General features: G+C 38.5%; 1 protein-coding gene across 1 annotated transcript; it reads left to right on the top strand.

Annotated features, from left to right (window-relative positions):
* Positions 1-1162: 1162 nt before the first annotated feature.
* Positions 1163-21041, top strand: slco1c1 (solute carrier organic anion transporter family, member 1C1; the record flags this gene model as incomplete). The annotated part of the gene is made up of 14 exons (XM_083914495.1): positions 1163-1260; positions 6038-6179; positions 9151-9283; positions 9848-9969; positions 10052-10198; positions 11176-11274; positions 12404-12652; positions 14027-14191; positions 15057-15249; positions 16425-16590; positions 16962-17134; positions 19960-20024; positions 20283-20400; positions 20804-21041. The coding sequence occupies exons 1-14, from the start codon at positions 1165-1167 to the stop codon at positions 21039-21041; spliced, it is 2106 nt and encodes a 701-aa protein (XP_083770621.1). The 5' UTR covers positions 1163-1164.
* Positions 21042-21361: the final 320 nt, after the last annotated feature.

Below are 21361 nucleotides of genomic sequence, written 5' to 3'. Positions count from 1 at the left end.
TGGGTCTAATATGACCAGCCACGATAAAATTAATAACTATTTATTCATTTTTAATGAATTAATACTTGAAATGTAATTTGTCAGGAGTGCCCAATTCCGGTCCTGGATGGCCACTGTCCTGCATGTTTTAGGCTTCTCCCTGCTCTAACACATGTGATTCTAATGATGTGCTTGTTATCAAGCAGCTGAAGCATATCACAGGCTTGAAAATTGTTATTGAGGTGTGTTAGAAGAGGGAGAAACGTAAATCTTGCAGGACAGTGGTCCTCTAGGACCAGAATTGGGCACCCCTGTATTATGTACTCTGGTGCCCCCATGTTTGAAAAAAAGGGCTCTCTGGATGCCTCTGCATCAGAACTGCTCCCCAAATTCCAGAAGGCATCAGCCATGTGAGGTTGTTTCTAATTTACTCTTAGTGACTTAGGAGTCCTCGAAAGGACTCCTCCGTTTTTATAGGTCTAGAAGCTACTTTTAGCACTAAAATGCTTTGTGAATTACACTTATCTTAAAAAGTTAGGAGTCCTAAAATTAGGATTGAAACACCCCTTATTTTAGTTACTCCTAAATCAGCAGGTTAAGTCTTCTCTTAGCCTTAAGATGTTAAATGCGGCCCCAGAGCAGCGGTGCTGTCAGTGTTGGTGAGATTCTGACACATATTTTACAAAACCTTTCCACAACAAAAGCAATGACCTTATAGCAAATAGAAGTTCCTCTTAAGTGTTTTCTATAATACTGTAGGCTTAAGATTATGGTTTTACCACACTTCACAACCCGAGTTCATGCTTCATAGCATGTGGTCACATGCTGTGAGTTACACCAAAGTATGTAGTTGTAGGGATGTGTAACTCAGAGTTTTTGACACTGGCTTAAATGAGTTAACTAGAAATGAAAAAGTGCCCACGTCATCCGTGCCATTACAATGTTTGGTTGTGATTTAAGTCTTAAGATCTCAAGAACACATACAGGGTCTATTGTGTTGTGTGTTTGTGTGTCAGTCCCCTCTCTGCTGGCTGCTGCAGACATGTTTCTGGGTTTTTTTTTGCAGAGGATGAGAAGTGGGTCACATGCTTGAATTATCCATTTGCAGGATTGCATGCATCAGTGCCAAGAAACTGCATTACGTGGGAGACTTCTTCTAAGGAGACACAGAGGCATATCTGGAGGATGGAGGTAGAAGCTGACCAAAGTCGTGCGCAGGGGAATGGACGCAGTGATGCCGTGGCCAGAGAGCAGCGCTCCTCGCCCTGCACCAGCCTAAAGGTACGCAAACTCACATGTGTGAACTGTATGTGTGATTGTACTACATAAATAATCAAATTGCAGCTCAACAAGTCACTTCCACAATGATGATGTCTGTGTCCATGAGGGATACCATGCAGACCAAATTGCCTGTGGACGCAATTAGATACACCTACAACCAATCACAGCAACGGAAAACGTAGTGCTGAAAGTTGGGCCGTTGCTCGGTCTGTTTTCAAGCAGGAAAAAATGGTGACTTTTTTCAAATTAAGGCTAAAAGGCAACCATCGTCTTAAACCGGCCCCACATGAGATATATGGTTGAGGACCAGCAGATCGGCTGGAAAACTGTGTGAATGGGAGGGAAGGGGGGGGGGGTAACGAAACATGAGCTCGGCAGATTTGTCTGTTTTCCAGACTATACGTGACTAATGTAATATGCAGAATGGAGGGCCTTCTATAATATATTATATTCACTCATGGCTTTCCGGTGAATTTTCCACTCGTGCACTTAGCAGGACAGAAAACGATAGGGCTCCTGCTCGGACTCTGCCATGAAGAATGACTGTTGATGATTATTGAGATTCAGATGTGATGAGCTGAGTGAATTAAGTGGGAAAGCCTCCTTATTGCTCACACTGTCAGTGCTTGACTATTCCTTGTTTGGTATAGTTAATACATTAAAGCAAGACTATGTTCAACTTTGTTTTTTAAATGATACAATAATTTTCTTACAAATGAAAATACGCCATAAAATACACCATTGTTCAATTTAATACACTTTGCAGCTTCGCTGCTAGAGTATAGCCTTTCTTGATATGATATGACCAGTAGCATAGGGGCACCCCTGTGCATGATGTTAGCATTATGATGGACATAATTAAGTCTATTTGCTGACTTTATGACTCGTGTTTTGGGGGATATTATGTCTTTATCAAATAGCTGACAGTAGAGAGAAGGGGACAGAGAGATGACCTCATATTTAGCATTTACCATTATAAATAAATAACTAATTAATCATATATCGGTGATAGAAAACAAAACCCACCTGTCATCCATATTTTAGCCTTATTAGGCAACACCACAGCTTACTCATCTAAACAACATTGAGTAAAAAAAACAATCAGCTAGAGTGAAAGTCATATAGCGATAAAGACCCTTGAATCAGGCAAAGTTTTCTACTTCAGCATTTTTTTTACAATGATGTTACTCTTGTATCCTCTTGTTGCCATTATGAAAATGACACAATGAGAAAATCTCAAATTGTTATAAATAGACCCCCTCAGGCTTTCCCTCTTCTCTTTTCATGTTCCCACCTCAAACAACCTTCTTAACAACGACAAAAGAAAAAAGAGATCAGGCATTCTTGTTGCTCTTTCCACTACATGAAAGTGATGTGAGACAATGGTGTTCAAGCAGCTTATCATAATACAGACTGCAGGACAGACTTGTATTTCTTCTCAGAATTGTTTGGTGACCGACCGGCTGGGTGGGACATGGCACAGCCCGTTTCCACTCTAATCCTGTGCTCAATGTTATGCTCTGCTTTTTTGTTAATTCCACCAATAAGACTAAAACCTTTGAGCTACAATGTCCCTTTCTTGTTCGTTTCTTGCTTCAAAGACCATCTCAGAACTCCCTCAACACTTTCGATCCTGTTATGTATTGTATGATAAGTTATTTTCTACTTTATGACATCACTCAACAAATAACAGAAAACTATTTGTGTGTGTGTGTGTGTGTGTGTGTGTGTGTGTGTGTGTGTGTGTGTGTGTGTGTGTGTGTGTGTGTGTGCGCGGCAGACTCCTGATTTAAAGGATGGTTTCAGTTTTAAAACAGTCTTAATGTGAATATCTTTTTAGTGAATGGGTTCCCAAAGCAATTTCAGTCAAAAGCAACTTGACTTGGTTATTTTTCTAGGAAGACTTTTCACCTCTCATCAAAGAGGCTTCATCAGTTCATGTACGCATCTGACCAGGCTGGGACTGCTCCAACGATCAGATGCGGTCAGATGTGTACATTAACTGATGAAGCCTCTTGGAGGCCAGATGCTTTTGACTGAAATGGCTTCGGGGATAACGATGACAAATGACAAATGAAAACATTCACACGCTTAGTGAATGGGGCTACTGTTTATTTGGCACTTTGCAAAAACCAATTCAAATAACAGAATGAAAATGTCACAATGCATACCATTGTTGCAAATCCCAAAATGACCAAGATGTTATCCGAAAAAGTAAGACATCATTAAATAATTATTATTTTCACCCGTGATTTTTTCAGTTAAGAAAGTCACACCTAGTAATTGTTTTTTTCTGAGAGTTTGATGAGAAGATGGATACCACTGTCGTCTCTGCGTAGCACCAAGACTGGAAATAACTAGGTAACAAAATTGTAATAATTGTATTACTAATTTATTCCCCCTCTTTACTGGAAACTATTGAATAAGAGCTAAATTCCATTTACAAAAAAAATCTGTGGGGAATGTGTGTGAGGGGCTGATGTGAATCAGCCATTTCAATCAGCTTTCAGTTCTCCTTTTCCACCATGGCACATTAATAGGTTGTACATAGTTGTATGCATGCTTTTGCTCCAGGACATGTGCATGGGATTTGCTATTTTTGTTTATGCCCCGCAGCCAGCACTGGTAGTCAGCATGATCTCAACAGAGGCTTCTTTGCATTGATCCCATCATATCATGTAAATGGACATTTTGTATGAGGAGAGGTGCAGGTATAAGACAAGTTATTGTCATAAAACTGTCGTCTAATATGCTGAATAGATTTCTTTTCACAGCTTTACCTACTTTCCCTCTCTAACTTTGTTAATGCATTTTTACCAGCACTGGTAGTATAGTCAGCTGCTTCCAATTCAACTCCCGCTAAATGGTCAAAAGGTCAAACATCCTGCATCCTCAATGCTGATTATTTGCACTTTTTGGAGATTTTGTTGGGATAGGCTAGAGGTGAACAATACTTTCAGTTATTATTCTGTCTACGACCGTGATATGTCTCTGGTTTGGGTAATGTGATTCTCATGTGCGCTGCTTTTTTTAATGCCAGTACTGGACACCCAGTAACGGAACGGGATGCAGTACAAGAACCACGGCCCTCCTTCCCCTTGCAACAAACTTTCAACAGTGATAGCTGGGTGGCTACCACTTGCGCGCTGATTAACATTGAAGAGGACGAGGGTCTGCTTGAAATATTTTGCATCGCATCCAACGACTGCACATATATTGCAGTGAATCAGCATATTTTTTTTAGCTTGCAGTAACTTTTATGTCATTCTGGAGAATATTCTGAATGTTTGTTATTGTTTTGGATTGTTGGTATAATAATTAACCTACATTTGCATAAAGGAAGCATATTTGTCCACTCACATGTTGATAAGAGTATTAAAAACCTGAAAAATATTCCCTTGCTGTACTAAAACAGATAAATAAATGTGTGAATAATTTGCGAATAATCGCAAGTTAACTATGGGCAATCGTGCGATTAATCACAATTAAAACATTGAATAGACTGACAGCCCTACTATTGCTATAGTCACACGTACATTGTGCTTTAGGTTTTTCATATTTTGAAAATGGAAACCTAAACACAAAAGTAAGACTATTTGAGTTCTCTTTGTCATTGATCACCACCTCTTTCCATGAAATCTCAAGGAAGCATGGGAAGTGTGCCTTGGCACAGTGCCTAGACATCTTTAAGTCTATAAGTTTAATCAATTACATCCCAACAGGCACATTTTGAAAATAAAAAGCTAAAAAAAGTATTTATTGAATTAGATTTAAAGGAATCAAAATGTGTTGTTCAGAATGTTTCAGTATGTTGATTACTCATTTCCCAGAGAGACAAAAGTACAACTATAGTTCTAAGTAGGTTTTGGGAGTTCTTTGATGTTAATAAGGAAACTGAATCTGAGAGTTGGACCTCTGCCAGCTATGAATGCATGCATTTATTAGTGCATTTGGTCAGAAGTTAACTCTTTGGAGAATTGTGGATCTGGACCCAGTCAGTGTTGGGGGTGGCTCACCACTCTTCAGTCTCATTATAGCACAAACAAATCAAGGTGAAAACAATATCCCTTCTCTTTCTCAGCTAGGTTTGGTGGCTGCAGAGTTTGAACTGCCTTTTACTTGCTATTTGTTGTCATGTATGGTTTTGACTTATTTTATTATGAGGAACTTCCCTGTAGCCCTGTGGTAGTCCGTCTTTCTTTTTTACTTTCGTTTCTTAATTTATAACATGTAAAAAAAAAAAGTAAACAAACACAAACATTAATAACAAAAAACACACACAATAACAATACAATTAAATAAACAGTTAAATGAAATGAACAGTATGCACAAATTAATACATTTCTCGTAAACACAAATTAAATCTTACATGTTCGAAAAAGGAGTAGGAGGAATTCTACACTTATTAAATCCCCTTCTCCTTACCAAGCCAGTTATTCTCTCACTGATGTTGGCAGTTGCTATCTGACCTACACTTGTGTTCATCTCCATCCCACTCCTCCCCCTCAACAAGCTTTAACTCATCTGAATCCCATTATACCTGCGACAATGGCACTTGTTAATTTGTGAATGTTAGACCAGTGAAATCAGGTTAATAGGGGAGTTCATGCATTGTAGCAACCGTGGGCAAAACAAAAGTGTGAACATCTCACAATCAAGCAGTTAATTAGTTTAGAACAATGTATTTGCTTGCATGAACAGTATGTTCATGTTCCTTTGCATATTAATGTAAAATCCCTTTCTTTGTTTCTTTTCTCATCTTACTGTCTTCTCCCAGATGTTTCTGGTGGCTTTGTCCTTTGCCTATTTTTCAAAGGCTCTGTCAGGGAGCTACATGAAGAGCACAATAACTCAGCTGGAGAGGCGCTTTGACATCCCCAGTTACCTTATAGGTGTCATTGATGGGAGCTTCGAGATAGGTGAGTAGGCCTGTCAGTCACTGCTTTTATTTAGTTGTTCCATTTGCAGCCTCTGTTCACGGGCTCCCCTTCCTTCTCGCTTCCTGTCTCTGGGACGTAAGTATGAACGGGTCACAGAGGTATTCAAGCTGCAGATAAAGGATTCATGAAGAGGACAGAGGTGTGTGTGTGCGTGTGTGCATAGTGAGTCATAGTGTTGAGCAGGGACATAACAGCTCTCTTTTTGCTGTGAGCAGCCAGACTTTACAAAAAGGTTTTTGTATGTAATAACTTCTCTGACATTATTCTCAGTTTAAGCAGCAGAGGCCTTCAGGCAATACCAAATTAATTTGTTGTGTAAGCGCAACCCATGCAGACATTTATATAAACTAGCACATTCACCCTTTTCTTGCACTGTATGTCCAACTGATTTTTTACACACTGGTGATGTAGGTATTTTAGAAACACGTCTTTTTAATACAGAATTAGGTAGATGATGAAAAAAACAGACAACAAAAATGGATAAAAATCAGATGTTTTGGCATGGCCAATATTATTAGCTATTATTTATTTAGCCCAGATACCAGTATATCTGTATACCAGTATATCTGTATCATATATATGTTTGCTAAGAAGTGACAAAAAAATTGCTGCTCAAAAATGCCAAAGATGTGTGATCTATGTCTCAGGGCACTAACAATCCCAGTCCAACTGGACATTGGCTTTTTCTTTAATGAAACAACTGCTTTTAAAAGGGAACTCCACTGATTTTACTCATTAAAGAGAATGAGGTTCATTTTTTAGTGTCCTGTCTACGATTTTTTACTCAAATTACCTCCATTTATGTCGATTTCTTGTGGTCGGATGACTATGAAAAAGTTGACTTGTGCTTCAGGAACGGAACTTCTTGGTAACAGATTTTATCAAGCCTGGGAGAAAAAGCAGAATATTTTGTTGTAGACAAAGCTGTAAGATGACTTTGTAATGAAATGAATTCCTTTTTTGCGTCTCGTAAACCAACAATGGTTGGGATCTTCATGTGAATGACACAAAAATAAAGTAAGTCTGTTTTACAGTACTACTGTATACCACAACTGCTGTACATGCTGTATGTGACCTGTGGTTTATCTTAACACTGAAGAATTCTTGATGACATTAAGCAAAGTGTGCTCCTAGATTATCCCCTGACTAGTTTCTAAGCCAGTTATTGTAAGGCTAGTCCATTCAACTACAGTGTCTCTTGTAGGTTATAAATTATACATAGCTTGCGAGGCGAGATAAGAAGCAAAGAGACATGATTCATGCAAGATTAAAGTAGCCTTTCACTATCGCTCACTATCGCTTTTGCTGTCAGTGAGGCAGTTTGGGCCCACGGTGACACAATAGTAGTGACGAATAATTTACATTTTTTCTCCTCAATGACATTATGGGGCAGTGCGCAACCTGCTGTTACTCTGATAGAGGTAGGGCGTATCTGCTGGACGAAATAGGTGAGGATGACACCTCCAGCGCAATAAGAGCTGAATACTCCAGATCACACTCCCTCCATATCTTCGTGTCTCCTGTGAAAGCGGCTTCTCTCATGTGGCCTAGGCAACAAGCTTTTTCTATAGGGCCGTTACCAGGGTAACATGGAGGCAGAGCAGGACAGCATGAAAAGGGAAGAAAAAGGGAGAAGTGCAGGAAACAAGAGGAGAGCAAAAGTAGAGCCGAGAAAGAGAGAAAGAAATAAGAGAAAAGGAGTGTGCTAATGATGGATGATGTGCACAGCTGATGCTCTTTTGCATATGCTTCATGAATCACTCTAAGCATGTACATGCACATACTTGTTTAAAAAAAAAGCTAGAAGTGCTAAATAAACATGCAAAATGATCATTAATAATGAAATGAGTTTTTAAGGAAACAAGGTCATCTTTTTCACTCTGGGAAAGTACACACAACCACCTCGTTTGCTCTGGTCACTAACATTGCAATGTAAAAGAAGCACGTCTAAGAATTTAATTTGCATTTACATACAAACACATTTACTCGTTACTTGACCTTTCTCAATGTTGCACTCTGTCCCTCACACAAAACAGCAGCTGAAGAGTTGTTGGAAGGTTTGACGTCATCCCATTAAATTAGCCTTGAAAAAGGTCAGGCAGCATGGCTTAAGCTTTTCTTTCAAGGCCAGTTTTCCACCTTGTTTTTTTACAATGGAGTTTCCATGTTGATGATAGATACAATACGCTAAAAAGGTGACAATAGAGAAACGGTTCACACCCAGCATTGTGTTCAATTTTATGCCATCTAAATCATTTGCTGCTGCACGCTGAAGATGATACAAATCTTAGCGGAAGCATGAGATTTTGTTTCAAGCTACAGATTTCCACAACAGTCTTGTGATCAGATTTCATCGGATATAGTTTTCACATGAGAATTTAATACAGAAGTAATACATAGGCACATCGTAATGTTTGGGTATACTGTTACGGCCCCTTTTGGGAAACTGAGATGATAACAAGGCATACACAGGGGTGGCATTTGCCACTAAGCCTGGTTTGTCTAAACAAATATAACCTTTGTGTAAAATGTACAGGTTCCCACAACCTCACCTGCAGCCCTCAACCTAGCACCACATACCTTTTAATTTTAACAACACTTTCAACAAAGCAACCACTGAGAGAGTGTTAACTCCTCGGGTGTGCTCCTTGTATTGTTTTTATTTTATTTATTCATTTTTAGATTTTCCATCGGATTCATGTATCTTATTTTACTACAGAAAGCAAGTAAAAAAAAGACATTTACACATTCATTAGTAATATCAGATTTTGATGCAACAGCATACAGAGCCCCATCTGGATTACCCGCAACATCATAAAAAAGCTGGTTTAAATGAAATAGAATGATGCAATTATTCTTTGATTTGCTGAAACTCCTACCCTTTCTTCATCCTGTGGAGATGTAGTAGCAATATAAATCCCGGTGTTTCTGGTTGCCTCCGTCTTCCTAGGTAACCTGTTGGTGATTGCTTTCGTCAGTTACTTTGGGGCCAAGCTCCATCGTCCGAAGATCATCGCAGTGGGTTGTGTACTGATGTCCATTGGCACCTTCATTATCGCTCTGCCTCACTTCATCATCGGACGGTGAGTTAAAAAGACTAGATGGGCCTGGTTGTTGTTGCTGCTGTTTGGTTTCAACTGTAAACTCAATCTCAGGTATATTTTTAAATACATACGAAACATGGATTCAATACAAGTAATGCTTAAGTTTCCAATACATCAATAACAGCTGCACAGGAGATGTTGATTTGATATTCAGCCATGTATTTAAACATGTATTTTAAACAAAACAAAACATGATTTACAAGCTATGCCAAATATTAAGATAACAAATCATATCAACGAGAACAATTAATGTGTGCTATTGATCCAGATGAGTTGTATCAATACAACAGGGACATTTTATCTCATGCTATTTTCCATTTTAATCCTTATGTTTGTTGTCTGGAAAAGATACACCAATACGACCATGATATATTACTGTGCCTAGTATAGCGCTGTAATTGTGTCTGCCTATCAGGTCAAACATATTGCTGCTCCACTGAGTCTAGACTCTAGATGCACAGCTTCCCTATAATCAAGTAAAATTATTATTTAATCTCTGTCCACTGCATTTAATGTATTGTTCCATTTGTGTTTTGTGTACAGCTATCAATTCGAAACATCTGTGCGGTGGGTAGTGAACTCAACACTTAACCCGTCTCCATGTCCAGTGGGCTCACCAGCGGACCTGATGCAAGACGGTAAACTGCCTCAAATGCCAGCTACAGGTGAGCTCACAGACATATGCATACACACTAGTGTACAGTAGGCAAGTAAAGATGTCGAGATAACACTCATCTTTTCCTCCAGGCTGTGAAGGAGACTCCAACCTGTCGATGTGGATCTATGTGCTCCTGGGAAATGTCTTGCGGGGGATCGGAGAGACGCCTGTTCAGCCACTTGGGATCTCTTATATAGATGATTTTGCTACTGAGGAGAATGCCGCGCTTTACGTTGGTAAGAAAACCTCACCCAGTGGTAGAGATATACTTAAAATGTAATCACACTTTATCAGCTCTCCATCAACATTCGGAAGGCAGAAAATCTACACATCTTCCGCCACAGGCTAAAAACACATCACTTTTGACTGCACCTTGGCTAAGAAGATTAAAAGATAGGGGGGAAAAGCACTTATATGTGACATTTCATTGATCGGCTTATTTGAAGCTACCAAACTTACTTAATAAATTGCGCTTCTGGTTTGTACCCTTATTGTTGAATGCACTTATTGGAAGTTGCTTTGGACAAAATGTCAGCTAAATGAAATGTAATGTAATGTAATCATTGAAGATATCCCATGCATATGATCTGCAAATGTAATTTCTAAAGTACCACCAAAAATAAGCGGTAGCGGGGTTCTGTGTAGACACACCTTGAAGTTAGTTGAACGCTGAGAATATATTTCTCCGTTCTGACCAAGATGCAACTATAAGCTTTAAGTAGGGAAGAATAATGTTTGGAGTTCCACAAAACTGTCAGCCATTGTGCTCGTTGGTAGTAAACATCCATGTCTCAAATGCACTCAGCAATCCTGTTTCATGCTTATGGCGTGAATGAATGATGGTGAATCATTAAAATGTAGCTGCAGTCCTCATGTGAAGCAACAAACACAGCTGTCTGCATACAGTAGCACATTGCAATATGTCACAATAATGCAACACTTGTTGAAAGCTCTGCCATGTGCAGTGGTGTTCAGATATGAGCAAGACTGCAAATTCCTTTTGTGTTTGATAATAGTGTTAGATGAGCATTACTGATGAAGAACATGCTTTCTTTCCAAAATGAATGAGGCTTTAAGCAGTATATAGTGTAAATCATTATGTATGTAAACTGTGTGACAAAAGGATTGTATTCTATCTAGTGTCTCAGTTGTTAGCTAGAGTTCTAACCATTTGGGTGTTGTCTCTTTGGGTGTGTTTATTATTATGTCTTAGGCTGTGTGCAGACCATTTCTGTGGTTGGACCTGTGTTTGGCTACCTGTTAGGCTCCCTATGTGCCAAAATCTATGTGGACATTGGATTTGTAAAAATGGGTGAGTTTAAACACTAGGAGGACTACATGGGTATTTTAAGGCCACATCATGATGTGAATTTGATGGCTTGTCTAGTGTCTGGACACCATTGATATTACTCCTCATTCTAGACTCACAAAGCATTTATGTGAATGGATTTAAAAACTTTTTTTCTCATCATACACTATATGGAAGATGACTGTCTGGCAGAAAACCTGTAATTGGGTCATGGGTCAGACATTGAAATACAATAATTAAGATACAATAAAAGTGAGAGTTAAGTTCTCTCAAGAACCAACAATGTAAAGTAGATATTTTTCCCCAGACATATGTCACAGGCAATGCACTGGTGTAAGTAATAAAATAAATGATCACAGAATATGGTTTCAGGGTCCTGGTATTGTGCATGTTAGCTCACTGTCATAACTATCTGGGACACCTGAATAGAACAGAGCCATTTGTTAATGTTGTTCGTAAAACCTGTAGTTTTCCTACCATTACAGATCAAACTGTCTGCTATGAAAAAAGACCTTTTCATTCATAAAACTGAGGCATGATATAACCGCAAGTGGATCACATGCAGAATATGTAAGTCTCATAGAGTCAGAACAGGTGTACAGGATTAGCGTCAATTAGGTAATGAACAAGGCATGGCGAGGGATAAGAAAGGCAAAGCCCTGTGATATCAAATAAAATAGAGCAAATCGAGTGCAGCAGAGGGAGAAGGAGAAGCAGGACAGAAAAATAGAAAAGTAGTAGGAAAAAAGAACATGAGAGAGAAAAGGGCAACAGAGGAAAGTGGTATGTAATCAGCAAAGAAAAGTAAAAAAAAAATCCAGGTAATAACCCAGTGAAAAGCATTTCAAGAATGATTAAAACTAAGTTAACTTTGTTAATAGAATAGTTAACCCAAACCATAAGCTCTAAAGTTTTGATGTTTTAATGTTTTCACATACTGACCGCTTGAACAAACCTCCATGTCAAGCTTTTCATTTCAGAAATTGTAGTGATCAAAAGGCTGAATAGAAAGAATTTGAAAAACTGCATATCACATTAAAAAATTTTCCACTAAGCCATACAGGATCTGTGTTTAACCATTAGTATATCACTGAGGATTTGTTACAGCTTATCATCTGTATCCCCAACACAGAAACTATCACCATCACCCCAGCAGATGCCCGCTGGGTGGGGGCCTGGTGGCTGGGATACCTTATAGCTGGGGTCATAACCCTGCTCTCTGCCATCCCATTCTGGTTTCTACCCCGCTCCCTGCCCATACCCGGGCCCCAGGGCCCTGAAAACTGCACACCAGAGCAGACAAGTTTCATTAAAGACCCTCCTCTTCTGAAGCACAAGATTCCTGCAGACGAAAATACTACTTTCATAGAGATGGCCAAAGGTAAGGATAGTTTGGGAGGTCTATAGTCATCAATTATTAAGTGTAACATGTTCATATCTCTTCAGCACTTCAGATTTCACCAATTGTCTCTGTTATTGATGGATTGAATATTTTACAAAAAATTTAAGCTGCAAGCAGCAGTGATGGGGCCCTCGCACCCGGCCCGTATCGGGGGACCTGGCTGAAGTCTGAAAAAAATAGGAAAAAACAAACTTCTCCATATTTACCAAAGTAAATAGTTATGATCTGAAATATGTACAAAATTAAACACTTGATAGTAGGACTCTCTTGCATGAGAAATGTGGGGCATTTTGGCAGCAGGCCACATCAACTCAATGCAGTGAAAGTTTTCAGTACTGTTTGATGAGACATGTTGATGGCACTGATTGATTTTGAAGTTAATCAGGTTAGTATGACACGTTCAAATGTGAGTAAAAGGCCATAAAATTCAAAAAGGGTTGAATTCCTGTTGAGTTTAGGATATCGCTCCATGATGCTTTTTTGTATCTCTTTTCATGAATTTATGTCAATCTGGGACTAGGGGCTGTATCCTTGGGGGCGCTAGAGAGTTAATTTGCCATGCCTAGTTCTGAAACCAATGAAATATGTAGATTTTACCACTCCAGAGTTATTTGTGAAGTTTAGTGAGTTTCTATGATAAAGCCCTCGAAAAGGCAATACATTGGAGTGAATAATAAAAAAAACGGAGCAAATACAATAGGGATTTCGCTGGCTCGATGTTGTCGGGGCTCAGGCCGAGATATACATGATCAAAATAATTCCCAATATTGCTATACAAAATCTACACCTAGGGGCTTTGAAATTGAGAAATACCTGTATTTGCGAAGACGATTTTATTTCTTGAATTGTTGATATGCAGGCTTACTCATTGCCAGGTATGTTGGCGCATTACCTCCACCAACCGTCAATCAGCAGAATAGTGTGAAACCAAGAGCAGCATGTGAATGTCGCCCACGTGCATGCGGGTGTGTTCGGTGCAAGGTACAAACAAGACAACAAGTGACCCACATCAAAGAACATTGCTCCATAGCCCAAAAACTCAAAGACTAAAAGTCATCACATAGTAAAGTTACATAGTGGGATGCATGTAAGCGGGGAGTCAGCTCCCCTCCACTTAAACACTCTGGCTGGGATAGTGTTCTTTTTGGCACTGCCAAACATTTTTACATTCTACACTTTAATTTTGTCCTATGGACAGTCGGCAATACTTCATATTACTTCACGTAATAGAAAGGCCAACTCCATTTCCTAGCAGTAATGAGAGATTGTTAGGCAGTAGTCACTATTATGTAGAGATATTACATATTTAACATTTTCAGGTGTGTTTAAACTCAGATTTATATCCCACTACAGACTTTATTCCAACTCTGCGAACTCTGCTGGGACACCCTGTGTATTTGATCTACCTGTGTGTGACAATCATCCAGCTGAACTCCCTCATCGGCATGGTCACCTACAAACCGAAGTACATCGAGCAGCACTTCAGGCAATCTGCCTCAAAGGCCAACTTTCTCATGGGTATGATACACATGCTCTATGTCACATAATTCTTTACAACTTACTGTAGATAATCAGCACATAACAGACTCAGAGGAGGCGCATCTGATTGGTTGACATTATTCAAGAAAGCTTTTGGATGTGCCTTGTTAGCTAAAATTAATTCTAGTGTCATGTATGTACAAAACATACACTGTAAAGTTTACAGTGTAAGACTTTTAACATCTTTATAATCCCATATTCACAGGGTTTCTTTCCATACATCATATCAGTTTATCTACAGGTTTAGCATTGTTTTCCCACTTAATTTATGGCATTTTGCATTTGCTGAATGAAGCAGAAAAAAGCCTTTGGAGAGGGATAGTGTAAGGAAAGGAGAACTGGGTTAGGGGTTCTAAGTCAGCCTACTAAATGCCACAGCTGCAGAGATGAAGGCTTTGTAGATTCGAAGAGTGCTTAGCATACGAAATGAAATATCTAATGAAGTTGATAACATGAGATGAAAGTCTCTATCACATGTGGTCTCATCAAAGGACATGCCTGCACTGAAGAGACTGAATGCATATGAAAGAGAATGCAATATTACTGACCAGAGCTTATGACGTAGATAAAAGATCACGTCTTTGCATTTTAAATGAAGCTATAAAAGAAGAGACTGAAAAAAATAAACAGCAGGGTTCTTTTTTGATCAATACGACTTGACATTTCTTATATTCCCCCTCTCCGAATAAGCAAGTGTTGAAAGATGATCTCCAAACTTTTGATAAAATATTAAATCATATTGTCTGTCTTTGTTCAAATCTGGATTTAACCTTTTAAGCAACATATTACATTTAAATTTAAATTAATATTTGATTTTGTGCTTTGCCGTTTCTCCTAACCTTAGGTGTGATCAATATCCCTGCTGTGGCACTGGGGATGTTTTCTGGAGGTCTACTGATGAAGAGGCTGAAGCTGAACATCATGGGAGCTGCTAGGTTTGCCTTCAGCACATCTCTGATCGGTTACTTCCTGTCGCTGTTCTTCTTCGCAATGAGTTGCGAGAATGCCAAGGTAGCCGGGGTGACCCTTTCATACAGGTGAGTCATTCATCACATTGTATGTTGGGGTTACAGTTATCAAATTATATTATTAGTCCAAATTCAGTAAATCACAGTTAAGTTATTGATCTAACAGACAGGTCATTACTTACCACACCTTAAATGCACCTCATGATTTTCTACTTATGGAATTGGGAAATTCAAGTACATCTGGTCAGGAGATTGAGTTGTTTGGTTTCTTATGTACGATAGTGATAGAATGGAGGTCCAAGTAAGGTCTGCATCTTATTCCTGAATTGGTTTATGTAATCAAAAACAAAAATGTTTGAGAAAAAAGTTAAGAATGAGAATGTGGACTAGTATGTATGGACGATTGGCAACAAATGTGCATAGGTTTCTATGGGGGCCATGGATGGATTATTAAATGGGCCTACTTGACAGAGACCCGGTTCAGGGGCCCTTTATCACACAATGTTGCTGAAAAACACAAAAAATCACAAATAGATGCTTAATTACTACAAATCCACACAAAACAGCTAAAAACGACCTAAAATGACTACAGAGATGCAAAATGAGCATGAAAAGATGCAAGATTATTGACAAAAATCAACCAAAAACGTACATATACTTACTACAGACAACCAGAAGCAACTATAAAAACAACCACAAAATGACCACAAGCAGATGAACTAAAAGTAGACTTTGAGTTTGGGTGACCCAGCCACAAATAATGTAATAGATAAATAAAGAAAACATCCTGTGTGTGTGAGTCTGAACTGAGGTTAACAGCCGACACAACTGAGGTGACACTGCTGACAAAACAGCTGACTAAAAACAGCCAGATGATGCTCATTAAGTTTTTTAATTTATCATGCTCTCCCTTCACCTCAGCCACACCCTGGCACCAACCATGTTTAAAGAAAATGCAAAAGGATAATATCTCTAATATCTCTTTATTTATTTAGTTTTAAGAAGTGATATTTAGGAGAGAAAGCAACATTAAGATTAAAACTTCAAAAACGTAGTTTTCTCTTAAAGTGACATTTTCAGTTTCTAGAAGTCCAGTAATGTTGTTTCAGCCTACAGGACTTATCTTACGCATGCATTACAAGTAAGCATTTCAAGGTATAATTATGCAAAGAGCACTATAACGTATTTTATTATATACTGGTATGTAAGGCATGTGTACTTTTCTCTCGCTCTCTTCCTTTCAGCATGGATAGGATATCTTATGATAAACACTCAGTGTTCACAGACTGCAACTCAGACTGTTTTTGTTCAGCGAGTGACTGGGACCCAGTCTGTGGAGACAATGGCATCACTTTTGTTTCTCCCTGTCTTGCTGGCTGTACCGGCTCTTCTGGCTCAGGGAAAAACACAGTAAGTTGACAAGGTACTCAAACTTTAAGAAAAATGACACCTGGAAAATTAATAAAAACTGAAGATTATGTGAAGTCAAACACACCGATGTAGCCATGAAGTTTTATGATCAGATGTCATCGTTACTGTATGATCCAGGGGCAATCACCTGTTATTACTCTGTATTGTGCGATATTTAAAGAAACTGAAAGTGGCCTTTTTTAAGTGTAAACCTTAGATGGTTATACACATAGCACTCTATTCTCTGTGCTTGTGCATGTTTTTATTATTCACTTAATGGAGTTTACAGGTGTCGTGATATTTTCTTTATACATTATTTCATGTTCCTGCTGTACATAGTCACATGTGTGTAAATATGCATGTCTCTGCAGGTCTTCTCTAACTGTAGCTGCGTCGGTGTAGCTGGTAACTTTACGGCCAGTACAGGTCAGTGCCTTCACAAGGACGACTGTGACAGGATGTTCCCGTACTTCCTGGCTCTCTCTGTCATCACATCCTTCATAATCTCCCTCGGGGGCACACCAGGCTACATGTTTCTTATCAGGTCAGATTTTAATTTATATACTATATATATACACATTAATATACATATACATATGTATATAAACATACTGTATATATATATATATATATAAACATACTGTATATATATATATATATATATATATATATATATACATATATATATACATACATATACTTATATATACACACACACACACACACAACACACACACACACACACACACACACACACACACACACACACACACACACACACACACACACACACACACACACACACACACACACACACACACACACACACACACACACACACACATATATATAATGAAAATGGAGTTTGAAGAAACCACATTATCATTGCTCACACTGCTATAAAGGGTCATACTATCTTTAATGGCATGTCCATTATTTCACTTTTTGTCTATTTTGCAAATGTTATAGTGTATAAATATTAGGATTTTTCCAAGGCTCTTCTCCTCAACATGTTAAATAATTTCACATTTGATATAGTGATGCAAATCTAATTTGGGTTTTGATTATTTGTACCCTTTGGAGCAGCGGTAGTTGGTGCTGGTTTCAGAATCTCTTTAAAAGCCAACAAATGTTGCAATCCAGCATTTATATAACCCATATTTGTAGCAGTGATGATTGAGTTAGAGTCCTTCAGTGACATGTTCAGAGTCAATGACGTTTTTCGAAGACCTTCGTCTGCCTGATCTGCTTATTAGTATTTACAGAAATTGTGGGAAGCGATCAAAGCATTCCAAGACAATTATATGGGCCATTTATAGCAGACTTACTGTAATTGGCAATGGCTACATGTTTGTGTCTTTGTTTTTGTGTCTCACTCGTATAAACAGTGTCTTATCTCTTTCAAACAAAGATAGTGTGTTTCCAATCATATGATATCTTGAAGTTTAAATCTCTAGGTGGGAGGATATGGGCAACTGAGAGTCACATCAATCCTTCATGACCTCTGATGTAATATTCAGAAATATGTCAGGGAGACTGGTGATTCACTAAGTGCAAACTTGCTGAATTCATATTGAGAGCACATTTCCTAACAATAGTTGACTATGATATGCTCTTGAGAGCACACGATAACAGGCATTGATTCCTACAAACAAAGCACAACCTGTTAAGTCCAACAAAAAGCTAGAATTCAGTTAAGTTAGCAGCAGGTGTTGGCACCAAATCTCCTGTATGAGGCCTGGCGATGGTCGTTATTATAAATCATGAAGCTGTGAGAAACTGCTGCAGAATGCTAACTTCATCATTATTGCTATAAAGTACTATAAATGATGGTTGGGATTGAAACAGTGAACATTCATTAATGTACTAACACGACTGGCCCTTCTGATACAAAGTGTCGTGACAATCAGTGCTGTAGCTCTCGCACTATTGTTTCTTAAGGAGATTGTTAGATAATTGTATGATTTCCTGATACTGGTCAAGGATTAAGTAAAGGGAACTGCCACATTAGTATGACAGCTATGACTCATACTAATGTGTCACAGTATAGTACATCATAAAAATAGATGAGGTTGTTTGATGCATTTATGTATCTTTTATACGACATGTTATTCTATTCAACAGATTATGCCATGACTGCTTGAAGACACGCTTCCCTATGACTGATTTAAGCCTTTTTGGACATATTATATTTTATCTTTTTTTCCTTTTTTCGACATATTATAGTATGACTTTTTTTGGCTTCTTTTTTGGACCCACTACACTGACTTTTCTTAACTTTTTACAAATAAATTATGCCATGACTGCTTTAGACACGCTACCCAATGCCTGATTTAAGCATTTTTTGTACATTTTGACTTAATTTAACTTTTTTTTCTCACTTAACAGCTTAAGTATTCATCCCAATCATAAATAGTCATCATATTGTATGTCATGAAAATGTCATAAGAAGTCAAAGTCATAGTACAGTAAGTTATTCATAAATACATAGAGTATGCCATAAGAAGTCAGAGAATTGTATGGTATTTTAAAAAGAGAAAGAGTATTATGCCATAAGAACAATGGCATAAAATGTTGTATTATAGTATACTACATGTCAAAGAAAATCAACAAAATCCAGTGATTTCAGAGGAGTACTCAACAGTTTTATGTGGAACTAAGATGGAAAAGATATTCTGTTTAATGCTTGCACATCTTATGTGTGGCCCTCAATCATATGCTGGCTCCCTAAATTGGCACTCGGTCATCAAAACTTGTACAACCCCTGGACTAGAGGGATAGCTTCTTCTGCTGTGCACCACAGCAGCCTCTGGTGGCTGAAACTGCACTTAACAGAGTCAACTTTTTTGTCCTTGATCAAATTGTTATTGATTTATAACATACATAAGAACAATAACACAAAGACATGAGACAGAATTCTCTCATTTCCAAAATTGAAGAACCTCTGGACATTCCCAAATCATATGTATAAAAGTGCCTGTAATACCCTGGGGGATTGACACAGAGACAACTTTACATACACATGACACGTTAACACTCTCATAAAGCCTTATCAGCTGATCCTGTTGGAATGCAATGGCCTCACTGGAATTAAATGAGTTTACTTGCTACCTTACTAGGTCGTTTTATACTGTTGGTATAATACAATGAATGTATTGCTTCCTCATTGCTTTGTTGAAAAGTCTTTTTTATGTTATAGAACATTGTTTACATTATTAGAGTACATCGGTTGGACTTATTGGATTATTATCACTTTTTTTCCTAAGGCGTTAAAGCGGAACTTAAGCCAACACTGAATGTGCTGTATTTTGTGCTGCTGTAGATATTCTCTAGCCAGTTTATGATACATGCCTGCAATTTCTCTTTAAGGTGCATCAAACCACAGCTGAAATCTTTGGCGTTGGGTTTCCATGCTCTGGCCACACGTACCCTTGGTAAGTCACCTTCAAAACATATTGTCTACAGTATAAAGCAAGTTGCAGATGCAAACCATGTACAGTTAATGTCTTATCCTGGGTTTGAATTTGCCATCTTTCTTCCTAGCTTTCCTGTCACTTGAACTACCAGATACACTCACAAATGAGTGTTTGCCAAAATTTGACTGTTTATTCTATTCAACTACCCTAAACAGTATAACTTGTTGTCTTTCAGTTCTTGGGGATTTGGTTGTGAAAATGTTTTTGGTCTTACAGCCGGAATCCCAGCACCCATCTACTTTGGAGCAATCATTGACACCACATGTCTAAAATGGGGTCAGAAGAGGTGTGGAGGCATAGGAGCCTGTAGAATCTACAACACCACTGCATACAGGTAGTATTCACATTCCAGCACAAGGCATTCAGAGTTTTGTTGATCTTTCATTTTCTGCATCTTTAAGATTCAGTTAATATCAGTCTCAGGGACGATCAGTATCAGTATGTTGGTATGGCTAAGCATCAGGGTCGACTTACAATTATGTTCAATTCAGCAAGGAATATCCAGTATATTCTATACCTTAGGATTCAGGCGGATATATTGGCCTCTAGCGAAATCGAACCCCCCCTCCTCCACGGAAATCGGTTAGAGTGGAGGAAGTGTCAGACTAAAGACAGATACAGAGAATAACGAGTTTACACTTCTAAGATAACAAAATAGTTACATCTGTGTATGTCTGCCCTCCCTCCCATTCCTCCTCCCAATCATTTATTTCTTTTTTTACATTTTAACTTTTCAGGATAGCATACCTGGGTCTGACTCTGAGCCTGCGGACTATCTCGTTCATTATTTGCATCCCAGGCTTCATTCTGCTCAGTCGACAGCTCAGGAAGGAGGAACGAAATGCCATCCATGGAGCTTTGGCCAATGGTGGAACGGAGCTAGAGGCACTCAGGAAGGAGGAGTTTGTCATTATTAATTCTGACCAATCACAACAAACGGGAGACAACAGCACAGACAGGGAGACACGGCTGTGACAAATCCAGCTGAAATTACCCTCTTTGTCCACACACACACACACACACACACACACACACACACACACACACACACACACACACACACACATAAATACACACACACACACGAGATTTGCAGGGAATCACATGTTGTATCCGATCATCTCATATGAAGCATAAATGCTATATTTGTACTACTGGACTTGTGAAGACTTTGTGAATTTGACAGAGCATTTGATATAATTGAAATACTTGTTGAATGTACATGCGGTTGTCTTTTTTTCCTTATGAAGAAAAATATAACAATTCTCCTTGGTTTCAATGGTGGCACGAGATAT

Source organism: Echiichthys vipera, assembly GCF_963691815.1.
Source record: "Echiichthys vipera genome assembly, chromosome: 5".
NCBI lineage: Eukaryota > Metazoa > Chordata > Actinopteri > Perciformes > Trachinidae > Echiichthys > Echiichthys vipera.
This window is presented reverse-complemented; position numbering and strand designations above follow the sequence as displayed.